The following is a 22112-nucleotide window of genomic DNA, read 5'->3' as shown; positions in this document are numbered from 1 at the left end:
TCGCTACACCCTCAGCTGTTGGCCATCCCATCATGCCGTGGACTGAGGATACCACGGCGTTGAATCTTGCCATCCCGTCTCTCCCGAAGAGAATGTCGTATGTGTGGTGTGGCTTCTTCATCACGACAAAGTCCACATCTTCTGTGCGGGAGTGTTTCCCATCCGTAAGAGTGACGGGGAAAGATAGGATACCCAGGGGGGTGTTTGTGCTGCCATCAAACCCTTCCATCGAGGCGCAGATCGTTTCCAGGCGTTCCTTGTCTTCGTCATCTAGCTTGTCGAAGAACTGCCTGTACATCACCGTTGACGAGGCGCCGTTGTCAGCAAGAGTGCGAGAAGTGATGTAGTGCCCCAGCTGGCTTTTGATGACGATAGGGCCTTCTTTGCTGGGTCCTCCTGGCACTCGCGGGAAGCGCACCTCAGCTTCCTTCCACGCACATGGTTCTGGCGTTCGCCTTTTTCTTCCTCTGATGTTACCATGAACCATGTTGATGTTGATGTCAACGGGCTTTCGTCCGTTGCCTCGGTACCAGTTGTCTCTCCGTCCTCCCTTCTTGATTGATGCCACCAGGTGTGCCAGTCTTCCATCCTTGACGAATGCTTCAACAATATCCTTCAAGGATGTACACTCTTCCGTACCATGACCTTTTGTCCCGTGGAAGTCACAGGATTTGCTCTGATCCGCATTAGGTCGGTGCCGGATCACTGGAGCTTTTGGCCACGGTAGCTTTTCAGTGGCAAATATCTCCGTGACGCTTTTGGTGAGTGGCGTCCACCGGTGCTTTTGGCTTGAAGGGTGTGTGTGATTTCTTCCGCCAACAAGAGGGTGAGAGCTGGATGAGGTGTCAAAGTTTACCCTTGACTGCCAGATACCTAGCTTCCTCTTTTTGTTCTGCCGGGCGATCCGGACATTGTTCTCTCTTGTCCTCTGCGTGTAGAGGTGTGTACTCTGGGGAAGATCTCTTCCCAGTTGCTTCTCTGTCTCGGCAAAGCGCTTGGCCGCCGTCATGATGGCATCCCATGTTGATGGCATGCCATCCTTACCCGTCAATGTGCGGATAAGCTCCGGGTATTCGGCGCCTTGGATGAAAGCGGCGCGAACAAGATCTTCACTTACATTGCCGAGACTTAGCTTTTTGGAGTTGAAGCGGGTGATGAAGTCTAATAAAGATTCATCCTCCTCTCTAACGCAGTTGAGGATCGTCCAATGTTCCTCAGTGTATTTCCTCTGTTGGCTGAAGTGCTGGCTGAACTTGTTCTGAAAGTCCGCCCAGTCATATATGTGGTGGACCGGTAAACGATCGAACCATGCCCTGGCCGCTCCAACCAGAGTCATCTGGAACATATAACACCACGTGGGTTCCGTCCAGTTACTGACGGTTGCCCCCGCAATGAATCTGTTCAAGTGGTCGTCTGGGTCGGATAGACCATCATAAGTGCCAATGTTGGACATTTGCTTGGCACTTCTCGGGGCGATTGCTTCCGCAATGTCCCTTGCGAACTTTGATTTTCCTGCATTTGTAGCAGTTGGCCTAAAGGTTTTTGAGAAGTCACGCGGGTTTCTCTCCGCATTTGTTGGTTTAAAAGCTTCCCCAAAATTCCTTTTTGGCTGGAAGTCCGTTTCCTTACGCTTCCCTTTCGCCTTATGGCGAGGGTTTGCGTCGGTATCGGATTCTTCTCTCTCCTCGTCTGAGTACTCGCACTCGCTGTTCATATTGAGCTGTTGGCGAGTACTGCCGAATTCGTCAGCCTGTTGAACTGAACGCAAGCGTTCATCCAATTCAGCTTGGAACTCTCTTTGACGTGCTTCGGCCCACGCCTTCACTTGATCTAGTGTTTGGCGAGGGGCCCTCGTTCGTTTTTCCAACTGGGCATCAGTGAACCCCAGTGGAATATTTACTGCACTTGCCCCGGCTTGGGTAGTCGGGGTAGTGTTCGTAAGATTTGTATAACCGCCGGTGTTCCCCCCAGTTGCTGGGGTTGTGGTTACCGGGGTTTCTTGGTCGGTTACTGGCCTTGGGACCGGAGTAACGTTAACCATTTCTTCAGAAATTTTGAAAAAACTAAATTAGTTCTAGCTTTTATGCACGGATGGCGCCAATGAAGAAACACTAAGTGAACCCTGGACAGATTATAGATAATCTGAGGGTTAAGTAATGTTTCCCACGAGGATGAGGTCTAGCAGAGAGTTGTTCTTCAATGGACCTGCAAAACAGACACCGTAAGCTCGTCACTGAGAAGGGGGGGGGGGGGTTCCTCCTTGTGACCACCCTCCGGCGTGAGAATCAGACTAGATTGCTCTGAATATAAGTGTATATTAAGAGATTGCTAGATAAGATTGAGATATCAGATGATGTCCTTACCATTCCAAGGTGTTGGAGTATTTATAGCCGAAGGTAGGTTTCCTAGAAGGTACTGCCGGCTGAATAGTATTCCTGTTCCACCAACAGTGGACTACGCACAGGCCATGTTGGTTGGTGGGTAGGCTACGGCCAACAGTAAAGGTCGGCTGTATACTGTTCCTTTACTGCCGGCTACGCACTGTTCCACCAACTGTAGGCTGCGCACGTCCCCTCGTAAGGGTTGGTGAGTAGGCAGCGGCTAATAGTGACAAACAGTACTAGAGGGTGCTCCTCCTCGTATTGTTGTCGGTGAGCTGTCACCCTGTGATTAGTTCATGGGCTGCTCTGGTCAAATTGTCTGTTCCGCCCATACCTTAGTAGGTATAGTACGAAAGACCTTCCAGAAGCATACGGACTGGCTTATTTAGGCGGGAGTATTCCCGCCTTGCTCATTCCTTCATGTGACTACTGAAGTAACGAATGCCTTGTGCGTGTAGCCTTGCTGTTAGTGCGGGTAGTCTTCCCTGATGGCTTGTATCCGCAGCTGCGGGAACAGGCGGGGTACTTCACCATTGGGAGGCTTTCCCTGCGGGTATAGCTGGCGTACTGCGCGTAAGGTTCTTTGAGCATGGTGGGTCCTGCTGGAGCAGTTGGTCATTGCGCAGACGTCCCTGTTCAAGGTGAGTCTTGCGGGTCCAACTGGGCTCTGCTGGGACCTACCTCTTCAGTATTGGAAACAAATGGCTTACTTTCATAAGCAATCCTAATGAAAGAAATTACCATGCATTGGTGCTTTCTCATATTTTCCACAGTCTTCTTAGAAATAACAATTCAACACTCCACTTTTATTCTTTACTATTGTCATGCATTAATTATGTCACGTCCGGATTTACCTTCCCTGTGATGTTTTATGCTTATTGCTTATCGATAAATTGTTTCTTGCTTGAGCATTGCAGGTTGCCTACACTTTTCCTGTTAGCACATTGATGTGTGATTTCTGTTTGCCATTTGACACAATATTTTGGTCCCTTTGTAACAATATGTTTTTATTATTCTTATTTATGTTTAATGTGTTTACATAATGTATGTTAGTTGTTTGTGTTTCAAACTTGGTGTAGGACCTTGAAGACATGGCTATTACCATTTTCCAGTTTATGGGTATTCTCGAAAGTGAGGATGTCCACATCATCAGGCGCATGGTTTTTAAAATGCGCACATAGGAATACAACAAACCAAAAAAGTTACTAATAAGCCCATGGGTGTACAACAACTCAACTCGAATGTGCTGATAACTTGATAAGGATAGAAGACTCCGACACACGAGAGGCCGGAAAAAATCACCATTACATATCTGCTCCAAAAAAAATTCCTAGAACACCACACTGTAATTGTAGTATCCCTATGTTTTGATCCTAATATGTTTCTCACATGAATAATTATTAGATTAGATGAGTAGATTCATTAGCAAATCAAAATTAGGTTTGCCTTGAAACAACTCAGGTTGAGTGTTCCATATACTCTTTCTGTTTGTATGTTATAAATAACTATTGCGAACCTACCAAACCTCAACTTCCTTTATCGCCTTCTGGGTTTTAAAAACACCAGTAGCAGTACCATCACATTCACAAAAACAAAATCCGTTCTAGCTCTATGTACACAACATCAAAACCAACTAAGGGGTAACCCGATAACAAGGAAGACGACTGAGAAACACTTTAGACATAAACACAGTTTACACTGTCTCAAAATATCGTTAAGAAATGGGTAAATTTACGCTGAATATAAAAATTTTCAACCGCAAAAGGATAAATTTACATTGTCTAGCGAAAAAGCGGAGGGGGGCGGCCCCAACCATGCTGCGCACCTGACCACCAGCGCTACCACCGCCGTCGTCAGACCATCACCACCACTGTCTACCTGGCCACCACCACTGTTGCAGCCACCCTATCATTTACCACCGCCACCACCATCCCATCCACCGCCTGACTGTCACCGCCACCACCATCGTTGCCATTGCAATTTATTTTTTTGATAAAAAAAATTATTTGAAGATAGGAATATTTTTATTATTTATATTTCATCCCTACCAAATTTTTAGATCCATTTATAATAATGTTTGGAATTACGATTCATTTTAATTGAGGTTTGAAGTAGAGACTTCTTGTTAGAAAATGACGGAATCAATCATAGTATATGCTTTTCACAATCACAAGGTAAACAACCAACCTACCAACGGTCTAGCCAGATTTATGTATTGTTGTTAAAATTGAAATCATGAGTCTAGTCATTTGATTTGATTGATTATTAGTATACAATACAATCATCATTTCTATTTCTATTCAAAAGTTTGTTAGTTAGTTAGTTAGTTAGTTGTCTATTATTGGTTTTTTAGGTTACGGCCATGGACTTTAAACTGTAATCTTCTTCTGCTGTTCAAGGTATTATTGTGTAACTCAAATATCACATTAATTGAGTGCTTATTCACTAATTGTGCTTCACAGAACTCGTAAACAGCATGCTGCTGCTGGAATGAACTACAACTGGATCCTATTCTATTCCTCTGCCTGCCTAATGTAAGAAACAATTATCATTAATATATCAGTATATACTTGTATTAACTGAACCTGTAATATTACAATCCTCTGTTCCTATCGGCTAGTGCATTTCATTTCCAAAAGTATACATGCTTTACACCATTACTTTAAAATCTTTGCTCACATTTTCACAAAATTCCACATCATATTACTCTAATCTTAAACTAAAAGACCATTTTTTTTTCAACTTTGTCTTTATATCAATAACCCCATTATATATAAATGAATATTGAAAAACTAAATCATTTGTTTTGTGATGCATCTTCTTGCATAAAACTGTGTTTTTCCTCGAACCCTATACTCACATGTGTGTGTATACTGAATTTTGTGATGTAACGACAAAGTTAAAGGATGTTATTAATGTTGGATTTCATTTGAGTAATATGAATTTGGTAAACATGTGAATAAAGGTTTCTAAACTAATACTCTGAAGCGGTATTTATAGCCGTTAGATCTACATGCGATGGCTATTTTGTAATTAACATGAAAACGCGTGCTTTTCATAAGTGTTTTCACCATTTCACCTGTCAATAAATGTATTCAGTGCTAAATAATATTTTTAATAGTGTATCACCAATAAATACAGCTTCTACTAGCATATTTACACTCTGATATATACCTAGTGTATTCACGGGCATGGATTTAACTAATATAGTCACCGCTCTTTACTTGTACTCATGTGTCAATACACTACATCCAGTGAATACGTTAATCATGAAAACACTCACATAGCATATTACCATGAATGTATTTACTCCGGTATTCACCGAATAGCACACATGTTTACATCAATTAAGAGAATACCACCGCGTAATATAAATATCCAATAGTTGATAGTGCCTCAAATAACGTGTTTCATTTCCAAAATGATACATGCTTTATACCATTAGTTTAAAATCTTTATTCACGTTTTACAAAATAATCTAAAATTAATTAGAGCATTTTTTTCTACTTTGTCTTGATACAATAATTCCATTATATATTTAAAAAAATGAAAATTGAAAAAGTAAATCCTTTATTTTGTGCTGCATGTACTGCAACAAACTGTGTTTTGCCTCAAACCCTATCCTGTAAATGATTTATGGATGTAATGTCAAAGTTAAAGATGTTATTAATGTTGGATTTGAGTAATATGAATGTGCAGGGGTGTTCAAGAAATCCAAACGGAAACCAAAACCGATCCGAATTCTTATTCGGATCGGATCAATCTGAATATCCGAATAACTAATACGAATTCGGATATGGAATTTTAAAAAATTTGGATTGTTCGGATTATTCGGATATCCGTTTAAACCGAAAAATAGCATGATTTTAGTGATATTTTCCGGTTTGGTATATTTATTAGACTATTATTTGAAGTTTGAACTTAAAATTTGTGTTTAAAACTAATTCGTATTTTACAATTTGTATGTTTATTGTGATTCTAAATTATTAAATGTTAGAAAGAAAAAATTAGGGAAATTTTTTAGGTTTATTTCGGATATTTTCGGATTATTCGGATATTACCCGAATCCGATCCGAATTAAATTTGGAAAGATTCGGATCGGATAGGAATTTTCCTAATTAGGATCGAATTGGATTCCGGATAGGGTCCTAAAATTTTCAAATCCGAATAACTGAACCGAATAAATCGAACAAACTGTTATCCGATCCGATGAACACCCCTATGAATGTGGTAAACATGTGATTTTAAACTAAGGGTGGAAAGCATGATCATTTCGAGAATGTAATGCGTGATTTGAGGCATTATCTGCCTGGAACCCTCCCTTACATAATAACTTAACTTTATTGTTAATATTGTTGTGATTTAAGTAACAACCCTTTCTGCATGTGTGTTATTGGTTTTTAGGTGGTTAGGGCCATGGAAGGAAGATGAGGCTTTAAAATGTAACCTATTTGCTCTGCTTCTCAGGTTGCTTGGTTGAACTGAAATATGAGATTGTTTATTTAGTATGCGTTTATAATGTGTACATGTATTGTGTTTGACAGAAGAAGTCAATAGCATGCTGCTGCTGGAATGAAGAAGTGGATCCTCTGGCTGCCTGCCTAATGTAAGAAAGAACTACTGCTTTTTTATAATTAGTTAACTAGTTACTTGCACATAATGATAAACTTGATTCTTGAGTCACCATGCAATTTTAATGTTTAGTAGCTTTAGTGCCTATATTATCCCGTGCCATTATGATTATAAACTTCATTCATTATCTATCTCTACAACCGTGTCTCTGTGCTGTAAAAAGAAAACTTGCCAACCAGTCATTACTTAACAGTAGATACCGTATGCAGTTATGCTTGTTTACAATTTAGGCTTTGACATCCTGTTTGTGTGCTATAACATCTTACAATTTAGAAATTCATGTTGTTTTCTTATAATGTATTTATTTTACGTGGTTGTATCTAATACATTACAAGAAGCTATAGCGAATTACACTATAGTTGTTTTGTGAATACACTATTAAAGATTATAATGTAGCCACAAGTAATACATTGTATCTACATAGTACATATATAGAGACGCGTTCTTTTCAGAACCCAATTTATGTTGAGCACCTTGAGAATTGCATAAAGCACCTGTACTTAGCCCGTTAATGAATTAATAAGATAGTGGGGTATAACCATCTACTATATCACACTTAAAGCAAATATACAAGTTCATTGTGCGGTACTCGCAGTTCTCAACGTATTCTTGGATCTGAAATGAATAGCCTTCTTACTAGAACCCAAGTCTAGATGTGCATACTATATTATATCATATCTGTATATATTATATGTATAGATTGAGGTTTGGGTAAAAAGACACAAAATCCTAAAAATGATAGGAAGGATCCGAAACTATTGGTTAAAGAGCATGAATGGGGAGATGGCTTTTTATTAACCTTCACCAACTTTTTGAAATGCTAATAACTTTTTTATACGCCTTTGTAATTTTTTTAAAATTACTTCATAAAATCCAGCTTTATCTTTAATGAGTATGAACGTGCTATACTATTAAAAAAATGTGTTTTAAGTAAAGTTTCTTGAACTGGGTTTGTTTGAACATTGGTTTGGTTTTAACATTTAAATGGTGTTCTGGGTTTTTTAAACAGTGTTTTACATTTGGGCGCCAATTTACATATGGTGTTTCTCAACTAAGCGTCAATTTATGCATGGTGTTTTACTCCCTGGCCTCAATTTACACATAGTGTTTTGCACACGGTTGTCAATTTACACATGGTGTTAGACCTGGATGCCATTTTACAAATGGCGTTCTACAATTGGGCCTTTATTTACATGTGGTGTTTTACACTTTACACAAGCCATTCTACCGCTGGGTGTTAATTTACAGACGGTGTTTTAGACTTTACAGATGCTATTCTACAATTGGGTGCCAAACGTGTTTTTACAACTTGAATTTTTTTACCCATTTACCATTACCCCCATGATTCGTGTCGCACCCTGGTTTCTTCCTAGCCTTTTTAGCCTAAATCCACACAGTGATAAAATTGAGAATTTTTTATTTTTTTAATAAGAGTATAATATTGTTTTAAAAAAGAGGTTATTTTTTGAAAAGTATAATGCACAAAATTAAAAACCACTAAAAATTTGAAAAACCATTAGAAAAATGAGAACCACTTTTAGCCATTGGATCTACATGAAGATTTCATATTGCCATGGCAATTTCTTAATTAACACAATAGCACACGTATTTCAGTGTATTACCGATAGATCTAGCTTCTAATGGCATCCTTACATGTGAATACACTATAGCATATACATAGTGTATTCACCGGTGTTTACTTGTACTCACGGGTGAATACACCGTATCTAATGAATACGTGCTTTACATATTTAGTTATGAGATACTAACATAGTGTATTACCGTGAATATATGTATATACTTTGGTATTTACCTGTACTAACCAAATAACACATGTTTTTACCTTAATTAAGAAAAATACCACTGTGTAATATAAATATTCATTAGTCAATAGTGCCTCAAATTGTGCATTTCATTTCTAAAAAGATACATGCTTTACACCATTAGTTTAAAACTTTTGTTCACATTTTCACAGAACTCTACATCATGTTACTCTAATCTAAAATAAATAAGAGCATCTTTTTTAAGTTTTGACTTTATATCAATAACCCCAGTATACATAAATGAAATTGAAAAAGTAAATCATTTATTTTGTGATGAATGTTCTTGTAAAAAATTGTGTCTTGCCTCGAACCCTCTCTAATACACACATTTGTGTGTATAATAGAGTTTATTGATGCAACGACGAAGTTAAAAGATGTTATTAGTTTTGGATTTGAGTAATATGAATTTGATAAATATGTGATCAAATGTTTTTAAACTAATGGTGTAAAATGTATCATTTCAGAAATGAAAGATATGATTTGAGTACTATCTAATGGTTGCTTTCTAGCCTTTTCAGCCTAACTCCACCTTGTGATAAAATCGAGAATATATAATTGCTTTCTGTATTAAAGAAAGGGTATTTATAGGAAAGTAGTCATCATCATCGTACTCAGTAAATCCCACCAATAACAAAGCTATGGTAGGGTATGAGGAGGGTAAGATGTAGACAGCCTTACCTCTACCCCCTAGGAATAAAGAGGCTGCTTCCGATGAGACCCTGATAGAAACCTAGTTCGGGTTAATACCCATAATGCCAAACGGGTCAAGTCAATTAAAGAACATATTCAGTTTCCCGCCTATCATTTAATTTAAAGAGTATTCAAAGGAGAGTCAAAGTCAAAGGCTTAATTTGAGGAGTCAAATGCTAAAGTAATGGAGAAGTTTCAACACATTTAGAATAAATAGGCCTAGGATCATATCTTTAAGACTCTATCAGACTCCCGGCTCGATAGTAGTTTTGTATCAAGCCTTGGACATAAGGCACATAACACTCAACCATTGGGACACCGGCTGATTGGTGCATGTGCCCTTGTCTTTTGGCCATCAACGTCACAACATGATGCTTGATTAACCTTCCGCCACTTTTAACGTTATTTTCACGAAATTAGTAAAATAACGTGAAAATTAGTGCAATTTCACCTTTTCCCACCCGAGGGCCCACACATAAATACATTATATGCGCGCACCGCAACAGGGCGTATTTATAGGAAAGTATAATGCGTAAAAATATGAACCACTAAAAATTCGAAAAACCACTTGAAAATTGAGAACCACTACATGAATATTTCGTTTGGCCATGGCTATTTCGTAATTAACGTGAAAACACATGTTTTACATAAGTGTATTCACCATTTCACCATTCAATAAATGTATTCAATGCCAAATAATATTTCTAGTGTATCACAAATAAATATAGCTTCCAGTAGCATATTTACAAGTGAATACAGTACGGTATATACCTATTGTATTCATGGGTGAATACACTATGGCTTTATGTAATATAGTCACTGGCGGTTACTTGTACTCACATGTGAATACGCTACATCCATTGTGTAACACCCCGACCAAAGGCGGATTATACATCGGGGCGTCACATATTGTTTCATTACTCGTGACACTATTGGGTGTCAATATTTAATAAATATATTCATTCGCGCACGCGCAACGTAAACACAAAATAGCATAAATCAATATATTATAAGGCAAAATATTAGAACAACAATAACTTGTCTTGATACATTTTAATCTAGGTCCAAAATAAAGAAAACTTCCTATGTGTCCACAAGCTCCAAAACAGCTACTGCAAACCTGAACATGTGTTAAAATAAAACGTCAAACACTTGCGTGTTGGTGAGAAATCAAGTTTAATAGATAATAATAGATAACAATAATCACTGCGCGCAACACGTGTATGTCTGGTGCTTAACAAGGGTGTAATCAGATTGTGATCAAGCCTAAATAGATCATAGTTCATAGTTCAATCCGTGCTCCCAAATGAGCACAAAAACAAGAAAACATCTGTGCAAGTGTAAACAAAGAAAACCGTAAACGATAGGTCTCCCGTGTTCATCTAATGGATCCATGAAAACTTCGGAATAGGCCGAACAAAGCGGTTAATGATACACACATACAAATAAACAGCCAAGTAAACGTCCTCAACACATGGGATACTGCGCGACTAAAGTTCATAAACCAGTTTAAGACTCAAGTTTGTACGAACACATGAACATCCCAAAACATTAAAAATAAAAAGGGATTAGGTACGAGATTACTCACTTGATAAACGGTGCGGTGTAAGATAAAGCAAGAACCAACTTTAAACAAGCACAAGTTAACCTATAAATAAGATTATTGTTTTAATGATTTGTTTTAAGTCTTGATTATAAGTTAGCATAATTAATAAGTAAATTATTATATATAATATATATTACCGGAAAAGCAAGGCAGAACAGGAAGGAAGACGGAGACAGAGAGGAAGACGGCAGAGAGAGCAAGGAGCAAGAGAGAATAGGAGAGTTTAAGTGCTTTGTGTGTGTAGTGTTAGGAAAATAACATTATTATTTATAGAGAAACCCTAGGGAACACAATCCCTAGAAAAGGGGAAAAGATCTCCAAAAAGTAAAAGATTCCAAAAGCAAAAGATATCAAAAGATATGGCAGCTGCAGGGGGGCAAGATAAAGCTGACAGGGAACAGTAAACAGGCATGGGAGGGTCAGATAAAGGTACTGGTCAAGCATGGAAAAGCAGATCTCAAAAGATTATGTCAGTCACTTTTCCTGTCAACCAATGGGGTTGGTATGCTGCGCCAAAAGTGGCTTTTCAGACATAAGACAGGTTAGGTCAACAGCACAAAAGATAAGATATCAAAAGCAAACAAGCAAGTTAAAACAGAAGAAAGGACACAAGACAGCGCGAGAAAGCTTCGAGCGCGAAGGCAGACACAGAAGGTCAAGAGAGCGCGAGCGCGAAGGCAGACAGAACCAACCTTTGCGCGCCGCGGAAAGAACTATATTTCTAAGCGCGTCGCGGGAAGAACTTCAATTCTAAGCGCGTCGCGAGAAGAACTATATTCCTTAGCGCGTCGCGGGAAGAACGGTATCCATAGCGCGCCGCGGAAAGAACTAAAACCCTTAGCGCGCTGCGGGGACAGTTCGTCTCGCGTATCGCAGTAACAGGTGGTCTTCACGCAGGCTTCCTTGTAAGGAGTCTGGCGCGTGGAGCTGCGCAGACAACCTTAGGCGGGAAGGAACAAAGGACAGACAAAAAGGTTAAGAGGGGTTCAAGGCTTAAGGGCGGGACGGCGACAAGAGGGAAAAGAAGGCGGAAAGAGAGAAGAAGAGGGACGGGACGGCGGAAAGAAGAGAGAGAGAGAGGCGGGAAGGAAAAATTATTATTATTATAAGTAAAATATAAGTATAAATAAATATTAAATCATAAAAGAAAGAGATCGGATCAAAGAAACGGGTACCTGGGTCGGGTCGGATCGGGGCAGATGTCACACATTGAATACATGCTTTACGTCAATTATGAAACTACTAACATAGTGTAATGTGTATTACCGTGAATGTATGTATTTGCTTCGGTATTTACTTGTATTCATACATTTTATTTCTTTCTCTCCGTACAACAATTCCAACGTCCACCTGCAAACCACCCTTCCCGACAGGAAATTCTCCGGCAACCAGTTCTCCGGCAACCAGGTAAATCTTCCCCCATATTCTCTTGTCTTTCTCGCAGGCTCTTCACAAACCACCAGCACGTCACCGTTTGAGAAACGAAGGCACGACCGACTGGAAGCTAGTCGTCTTCTGGTCAAGCAAGCTTCAAGATACCAGGAGCTCGGTTTCCGCCGATTTGCAAATCAACTCCACGACCTTTCAACTCTATCTCCAGCAAGACAAATCACGGCGGAGACATTTTAGCGACGGAGGCGGACAAATTCTGGGTAAAGCTTGTCTCAAGCCACTGGGGAGTTGTCGTTTAGGTGGACTCGTTCTCCGACAAAACCACTAAGAACGGAAAGAACAGTTTTAATTGGGTGGGTGGGGTTGCTCTGTTTCTGGATACAAGAACCAGGTCGAAACATTCGGTTGCAGAGAAGCATACAAGGAGCAAAATTAATGAAATAACCTGAAGATACAAATCAGGGATTGGTTTTGTGTTGAAGAGTGGCTTCATAACCCTAAGTAAAGGTTACGGGTCATCTGTGGAGATTATCATTGTGAGATTGTTCCTTTCTTTATTTGACATTCTGTTATTGCTTATTTGTATTGCATTAGGCATGAATTGGCTGGGTTAGGGGGACCAGTATTGCTGAATTTGTTGTAGGTTTTTATTGCACTAGGCATCCTAGGGTTTCCTTTGCACCATCTAAGTGCTTAGTTTAATTGGTGTGTGATTGCATCAGTCTTCTGACTGATCTGTGTGTGTGCACTTGTGTGCTTCATTACGCTTGAGTTAATATACTAGTTGATAAAACTAGTTAATATACTAGTTAATATATTATTATTAGTTTTTGTTACTACTACTATTATTATTATTATTATTATTATTATTATTATTATTATTATTATTGATTTGGTGTTCTATTGCTTGTGTTTGTGTGATTAGTTGCAACCATAGAGCGTAGGAACCATGACTATTACCTGAGACCATGTCCTGAATCGAGGGGTGTAGGAAAGAGTAAAGATAGGGAGCGTATATTGCGTTTGGCTTCTTGGAATGTAGGAACATTAAATGGTAAGTTGTTAGAATTGGTAGATGTGCTTAAAAGATGTAGGGTCCAGATAGCATGCCTCCAGGAGACTAAGTGGAAAGGACATAGAGGGGCTGAGTGTAATGGGTATAAGTTGTGGTACTCGGGGTCTGATGGAGCTAGGAATGGAGTGGGGTTTCTAGTGGCTAAGGAAATACACACTAGTGTGGTGGAGGTGATAAGACATAATGACAGGATTATGGTGTTGAAACTAGTACTAGGAGAGGAAGTAGTGGCAGTAGTCTCCGCCTACGCGCCTCATGTAGGCCTAGGGGATCAAGAAAAGAGAGAATTTTGGGATTGCCTAGACGCAGTGGTAGGGGGCATACCTAGGGGGGAGAGGATTTGCATAGGAGGTGATTTTAATGGACACATTGGTAAGGCTAACGATGGTTTTCAAGCCGTACATGGGGGTTTCGGTTTTGGTGATAGGAATGAGACCGGAACAGATCTTCTAGAGTTTGCGGTGGCACATGACCTAGGTATTATAAATTCTTTTTTTAGGAAACGAGATTCTCATTTAATCACTTTTAGTAGTGGCGGACGCGACACGCAAATTGACTACCTTTTGATGAGGCGAGGAGACCGACGTTGGTGGAAGGACTGCAAAGTCATACCTGGGGAGGCAGTTGTGACTCAACATCGACTACTAGTGACTGATATAGCCTTCAGAAATAAGCTGACTGTTCGAGAGAAGAAAGGTACACCGAGAATTCGATGGGGAAATTTGAAGGACGAAAATCTCCTACTGTTTAAGGATAAACTCATACTGCATACGCGGGCTCGACTAAATGGGGACTCAACTCATATATGGGAAGCTATGGAGACAAAGATCATCCAAGTAGCAAAGGAGACTCTCGGGGTCACAACAGGAAAGTCAAGTGGGCATAAGGAGTCTTGGTGGTGGAATGACGCAGTGCAAGACAAGATAAGGGACAAACAAGGATGTTTTAGGGAGCTAATGAGGTGTACGAATGAGGAGGAGCGAGTGGAATTGAGGGACAACTACAAAACGGCCAAGATAGAGGCAAAGAAGGCAGTGGCGGAAGCAAAGAAGGCGGCCTTTAAACGGATGTATGAAAGCCTGGAAACAAAAGAGGGGGAACATGCTATGTTTAAGATTGCCAAAGCCAGGGAGCGTAGAAGGCAAGATCTAGGACCGGTGAAGTTCATAAAGGATACAGATGGGCATGTACTGGTCAAGGAGCAGGACATCAAGCTAAGATGGCAAACCTACTTCCACAATCTCTTTAACAATGGGAGAGCTTACCAAGAAGAACATGACAACACAAACTTTCAACGACAACAATCGAATAACTGCTACTGCCGACGGATCACACGAGAAGAGGTAAAGGACGCACTTAGGAGGATGGGAAGGTCTAAGGCGGTTGGCCCAGACAACATACCCATCGAGGTGTGGAAGTGTCTGGGGGAGGAAGGAGTCATGTGGTTAACTACTTTGTTCAATAGTATTCTCAAATCAGGTAAGATGCCAGACCAGTGGAGGAGCAGCGTTGTAGTTCCTATCTATAAGAACAAAGGAGACGCCCAATGTTGTGATAACTACCGAGGAATCAAACTACTAAGTCATACTATGAAGCTATGGGAAAGAGTGATTGAGGTTAGACTTAGACGAGAAACTCAGGTTACGGTCAACCAATTTGGCTTCATGCCGGGGCGTTCCACCACAGAGGCAATACACCTTATAAGAAGATTAATGGAAAAGTATAGGGAGAAGAAGCGTGATCTACATATGGTGTTTATTGACCTAGAAAAGGCCTACGACAGTGTGCCACGACAGGTGCTCTGGGAGTGTTTGGAGGGTAGAAGAGTGCCCAGGAAATACATAGAGATAATTATGGATATGTATACCAGGAGTGAAACAAGTGTCCGTGCGCCAGTGGGGGATACTGATTTCTTTCCTGTAGAGGTAGGTCTTCACCAGGGGTCAGCGTTGAGCCCGTTTCTTTTTGCAGTAGTCTTGGATGAGTTGTCAAAGTCGATTCAGGGGACTCTCCCGTGGTGCATGATGTTCGCAGACGATATTGTGTTAATTGCTGAGAAAAAACAAGATCTAAACATGAGGCTTGAGGAGTGGCGAACAACCTTAGAGACAAAAGGTTTAAAGATTAGCCGATCTAAGACGGAGTACCTACACTGTGATTTTGGTGAGATAAACGACAGTGAAGACGCACACATCACAATTGAAGGGCAGGTGGTCCCGCAGGTAACGAAGTTCAAGTATTTAGGATCATTTGTACAGAGCGATGGGGAATTAGACAGTGATGTGACCCACCGAGTTCAGGTAGGATGGTGTAGATGGAAAGCAGCCACAGGTATATTGTGCGACAAGAGTTTCCCGACTAATCTGAAGGGAAAATTCTATAGGGTGGCAGTTAGACCTGCAATGCTATATGGAACAGATTGTTGGGCCATCAAGAAGGCACAAGTGCGGAAGATGGAGGTAGCAGAAATGAGAATGCTACGTTGGATGTGTGGGCACACAAGGCTAGACAGAATAAGAAACGTTGTGCTTCGCGAGAGAGTAGGGGTGGCGAACATAGCAGACAAGATAAGAGAGTGGAGATTGAGATGGTTTGGACATGTAAAGAGAAGACAGACGACGAATCCTGTTAGATCCGTAGAAAGCATTACTATAGAGGGGAGGAGGGTTAGAGGACGACCGAAATTGACTTGGGATGAGAGGATTAGGCATGATTTGATAGACCTAAATCTCTCCGAGGACATGGTTGAGGATAGGAATTCGTGGAGAAGTAGGATTAAAGCTAAGGATTCCTAGAGAGAATTGAATACCTTAGGGCTTAGACTTAACTTATTTAGGTCACTTACCATAATGGTATTTCCCTTACATATTTTATTATTATTATTATTAGCTTTTATATTGCGGTTAAACTGCGACCTTATTATTAATATTATTATAATTAGTAGTAGTTTTTTTTTTATATAACTGTTAAACTTTTTTTTTTTTTTTTTTTTTTTCATACACATGTTCTTAGAGCCGAGGGTCTCTCTGGAAGCCACCTCTTTATTCCTTTGGATAGAGGTACGGTGTGCCTACATCCCACCCTCCCCAGACCCTACCTATAGCTCTGCTGTCGGTGGAATTTTACTGGGTATGATTGATTGATTGATTGATTGATATTTACTTGTATTCACCGAAAAGCACATGTTTTACATCAATTAAGAAATTACCACATTACCACCGTGTAATATAAATATCCAATTGTTAATAGTGCCTCAAATTACGCTTTTCATTTCCGAAATGATACATGCTTTATACCATTAGTTTAAAACCTTTTTCACATTTACAAAATCGCACATCATATTACTCTAATCTAAAATTAATAAGAGCATTTTTTAACTTTGTCTTTATATCAATAATTTCATTATATATTTAACAAATGAAAATTGAAAAAGTAAATCATTTATTTTATGTTTCATGTTCTCGCAAAAAACTGTGTTTTGTCTCGAACCCTCCCATATACACCCACACATATATGCGTGTGTGTAAAGGAGGTATGGATGTAATGTTAAAGTTAAAAGATGTTATCAATTTTTTGGATTTGAGTAATTGAATGTGGTAAATATGTTATATTATACTAATGTGTAAAGCATGATCATTTCGGAAATGTAATCCGTGATTTGAGGCACTATCTGCCTGGAACCCTCCCCTACATAATAACTTAACTTCATTGTAAAGAGTTGGCTATATAAGGCGTATAGTGGTAGAAAAAGGCGAATAGCAAGTTTCTTTTAGTCTGCTTGTTCATATTATTTGTGCTTTTTATTTTCCTAAGATCAGAAAGAAAGATGGGTTCTTCAAGTCAAAACATAGGTGAATCGTTTTTTCTTATCGACATTTTTTTTATAATCTTATTTCATTTTGCTGATTTCTTGATATGGCGTAGTGTGTTCTTTGGGGCTTTGATTAAATTTGTTCGTTTGAAGCTTTTGGGAGGCACATTGGTCCTTTGTGTTTTTGTTTGATTAGTTTTGTTCTTGTTATGGTTCTAGGTTTTAAGATGAAAAAGCATTTTTTTTAACAATGATCTGATGAAAAATTTCATTCTGATTGTTTATATATTTCTATAAACATCTGTAACCAAAAAGGACATTTCTATGAATATCTGTAACCAGTTTTGATCCAAATGAACATTTTAATTCATAATGGATTAAGTAATTAAGTTATTCAAATTGAATTTCTTGGAAGTAATCAGGGTGTTCATTCATTTAATGTGTTTGAAGTTAAATTTATGTTTTTATGATGCGTTACTCTGAAGCAATGTATACAGATCCTGAAAAAACTATGAAATATCTTCTTTTTATGATAATTTTGTTTCCATTATCTTTTTCTCACACCATAAACACATAAATTAATAGTCTTGGATTTTTCCGTCTACAACCACAACTTTGTTAAAGTTTTATTATCATCTAATTTTCTTCTCTCATAATAAACACAGAAACAAATAATTCATTCGCTATTTTTGGTTTTAGTTTTAGGTGATGCTGATCTTTATGAGCAACTATGGCATGAATGTGCTGGCCTTCCTGTTAAAATTCCTCAGAAAGGTGACTGGGTATTCTACTTCCCGCAGGGTCACATCGAGCAGGTTTGTTTTTCTTTGTTAATTAATCTTATTGCTCGGTAATATTTAATACACTTTAATAGATTAAAATAACTCCATAATTATTTTCATTTTTTTAATTTTATTTTTGTTTATTTGTTTGTTTAACCAAGTTGAAATAATTATTGAAATTGCACTTAAATTGTTACGCCCTGCTTGCGGTGCGCGCATATAATGTATATATGTGTGAACCCACGGGTGGGCAAAAGTGAAATTGCACTAATTTTGACGTTATTTTACTAATCTCGTGAAAATAACGTTAAAAGTGGCGGAAGGTTAATCAGGCATCATGTGGTGGCGTTGATAGCCGAAAGACAAGTGTACATGCACCGATCAGCCGGTGTCCCGATGATTGAGTGTTATGTGCCTTATGTCCAAGGCTTGATGCAAAACTACTATCGAGCCGGGGGTCTCACCGGAAGCAGCCTCTCTATCCCTATGGGGTAGAGGTAAGGTTGTCTACATCTTACCCTCCTCAGACCCTACCATAGCTTTGCTATTGGCGGGATATACTGAGTACGATGATGATGATGATGATGCACTGAAATTGTTGAAATAACTTTTTTGTTAATGTTATTTATTTATTTTTTTATTAGTATAGTTCTATAAGGAGTTGCGAGTTTTTCTTGGAAAAGAAAAGTCGAATACATCTTTAACACTTATTATAGTAGACGTTTATGTTATTTTATCTATCATATGCTAATCTTTTTGACCCGTCCCATTTTTTTTACCTGGCCCAGTTTTAATGTAGTTTTCTGAATCTGCCACTGATATGTAGTTATGTACATGCTTTACTAGTTAGTAAAAAAAATTAATTATTACCTACGATTTTTAATTTCTCTGAAACTTGATTTTAAATTTGTTATTGAATTAACCTGTTGTCATTATAACCTGCTAGGTGAATGCATTTGTGGAGGACAGGGATGATCCAACTCTGCTAACCTATGGGTTACCGTCAAGAGTTCTTCTCAAGGTTGTTGATATTACATTAAAGGTATGTTTTGACTTTGACCAATGCATTGTATTTGACTTTTGTTTAACTTTAGGTGCTTTAATCTTGTATATCTTTGGCAGTCTTCTTATTTTCAGTTTTATTTTTTGCAGGCGAACCCTGATACCGATGAGGTGTTTGCTAAGTTTGTCTTGCTTCAAACTGTAAGGGCGTTTATTTTTTATTTGCTAGTTTTATATTGTCGGATTGATTATGTAATGTGGATTATTATTTAGAGGGAAGGTGAGGGGGCATCAGGATGCGTTAGAAGTGTTCCTGTAAAAAATCCTTCGAATTGTTTCCGAAAGATTCTTACTGTCTCAGACACAAGTGGACTTGGGGGATGCGGCTTACCCAAAGCGGATGTTGCAAAAGCATTTCCAGTTTTGGTATCTCATATTTCCTTACTTTAACTATTGCAAGTCATATGTTTTAACTAATGTAATCTGTGCAGGATGCGAGTCAGGATCATGCATCCCAACGTTTACTGGCGAAGGATCTACACGGGGCAAGATGGCCATTCGAACATGTTTTTCGTGGTACTGCCTGCCTTTTTGATATTATAAAGTTCCATCAGAATGAAAAGCATTTTTTTTGTGTGTAATGCTATTAAATTTTGTGGTTTTTTTTAAGTAATAAGAGATGGTTCGGGACTTTTGACATTAAACGTAAATGCAGGCAATCCAAAGAGGCATTTGTTAGTGACAGGTTGGAAGGAGTTTATCAGGGGGAAAAAGCTTAAAAGCGGGCGACACTTGCATCTTCATGAAAGGACTGTAAGTATATATTCTTTCTTTCATTTCTTTGTGTTTTTGTAAAAAGAATAGTTTTTGTTCTTACAAACTGTTTATTTTGTTGTGACAGACACCAGGGTGAATTTTACATAGGCGTTAAACGAGCGGTGCCGGTTAGTATACACACAGAGTTTACATATTTATCCGGATTAAATATGCGACGTGGCGTTCTACTCGAAGCCTATATGGCCAGGATGACAGGATGCAACTTCACTGTACTCTACCATCCTAGGTGAAATTAATCACCTTCTTTGCTTTTTAAGTGAGATGCAATTATTTTTATTAAATCTGTATATGGATTTACTGTTTGCAGGATGTGCACTTCTCCTTTTATGGTTCCTTACAATATCGTCACGGAAGCACTTAAAATTAACTATGTGCCCGGGATGCGTTTTGAAATGCTTTGTAATGGAGATGACCCTGAACACATAATCAGATTTTCAGGGACCATAACTGCAAGGGGAGACAGTGATCCTGTCAACTGGCCAAATTCGGAATGGAGATGCCTGGAGGTAACTCATTGTTTTAATAAAACCAGGTTTTAGTATTAATTAAACATGTTTCTTCAATTGTTGAGGGTCCATTCATAATTTTTTTAATTTTATCTTCTTTATATGATTTTCTAAGAGTTCTTATAAGAAGTATCTTTGTGATAGAACATGATAAATGCTGTATGTAATCTTAATTTTTAAAATCTTGCAGGTTAAATGGGATGCCTTATCATCCAGTGATGTGCTTCCTTCCAGGGTTTCCCCGTGGGAGATCCGACCTCTCGGTTGTAATGCTGACCAAAGGCGTTCAATGCCGTTTGAGACTGTCATTTGCAACATTCCGTTCGATGGTTAGCATTTCTGTTTTGGTTTGTCATAAAGATTAAAATAGTTGTTTATTATAAAACCAACTTTCATTTTCTGTTGTATACAATACTCTGATACAAAAAAGTTGTGACAGGCAATAATCAATCGGGTGGCTTGCAAAGTCACTCTGTCTTGGACATTGGTAGTTCCTCGCACCCAAATGAGGAAAATATGGATGATATCGATTAAAGGTATTTCTACTCTACTTATTGTATAATCCATCAACCTAGCCTTCTCGTTTCTAAAAAGTACCCGAACCCATTATCTGACCTGTCCATTTGGCAACCATGTATGTGTTAGGCGGGCGGGCATTGGAGCCAAGATAAGGTTGTGTTTTGAACCATGGTGGTCGGAGGAAGAAGATTGCGGTGGCGGATGGTGGTGCCAAGAATCTTTTATTTATTACATGTCGAATAAGCAGAAGGCGTCTGTCTTTTGTAGTTGCTGCATAGTATCAGGGTTGCCAATTTAAGTCAGGGTAGTCGCTTATCGTTTACTTAAACGATGGGAAGCATGGAATGTACTAGCGATTGATATGGGAGTCTTATCTCCTCTGTGTTTTCTCATGTTCTTGTTATTCAAATGATATTTTAGTGCATCTATATAAGAAGTTGTAACAAATTCTTTTAAAACATATATATAATTAGTTTTCTGCATGTAGCTGTGAACCTCTTTTCTTTATGGTTTGTATTAAAATGTCATTTTATACTCTCATAAATGGCCAAATTATGAAAATCGATCGATGAGATTTTTCTAATATTTGTAAGAGGATTTGATAAAAGATATAAATTGGAAAATTATCACCTGTTTCAAAATAATTTTTCAATAATATTAAGAAGTGGTAATGAGTTTATGCTGGAGTGGTAAGGAAGAGATTTGATGTTTCATTAATGTGATCCATGTTTCAAAATAGTTTCGGCGGCACCAGAACGAGAGATTAGGCGAGTAGGTGACTAGATCTTCGAACTAAACGAGTTTTTATTTCACCCAGTCTAACAATTGATTAACATTTTCTTTTAGGTTGGTATGAAATAACGAAAGTAAATAAAATAAAACCATCCACCCTTCTTGTTCCTCGTCAACCGGAGTAAGGGTTTTTCTGGCAAAGACAGAGGCGACGATTCCCCTCACTCCCGGTCTCCTTCTCCGACAAGAATCACAAAAGCTGATGTAGAGGTAGAGAGAGATATCTGAGCAGTGGTTTAAAGTAAATTATTGTCTGTTTCTAAA

The 22112-nt window shown here is 38.8% G+C and overlaps 1 protein-coding gene across 1 annotated transcript; it reads left to right on the top strand.

The window, feature by feature from the left end:
- The first annotated feature begins 6516 nt into the window (after positions 1-6516).
- LOC143542217 (auxin response factor 23-like) lies at positions 6517-21281 on the top strand. Its single transcript, XM_077034852.1, has 10 exons — positions 6517-6848; positions 6926-6987; positions 18110-18225; positions 19139-19770; positions 19910-20007; positions 20096-20257; positions 20339-20537; positions 20728-20866; positions 20968-21073; positions 21210-21281. Exons 5-9 carry the CDS (start codon positions 19997-19999, stop codon positions 21069-21071), a joined length of 615 nt encoding a protein of 204 aa, XP_076890967.1. The 5' UTR covers positions 6517-6848; positions 6926-6987; positions 18110-18225; positions 19139-19770; positions 19910-19996; the 3' UTR covers positions 21072-21073; positions 21210-21281.
- Positions 21282-22112: the final 831 nt, after the last annotated feature.

This window comes from Bidens hawaiensis, unplaced genomic scaffold (genome assembly GCF_021521415.1).
Source record: "Bidens hawaiensis isolate Kalapana, Puna unplaced genomic scaffold, B.hawaiensis_p1.1 tig00012795_1, whole genome shotgun sequence".
NCBI lineage: Eukaryota > Viridiplantae > Streptophyta > Magnoliopsida > Asterales > Asteraceae > Bidens > Bidens hawaiensis.
The sequence above is the reverse complement of the archived record's forward strand: the minus strand, read 5'-3'. Positions and strand labels throughout refer to the sequence as shown.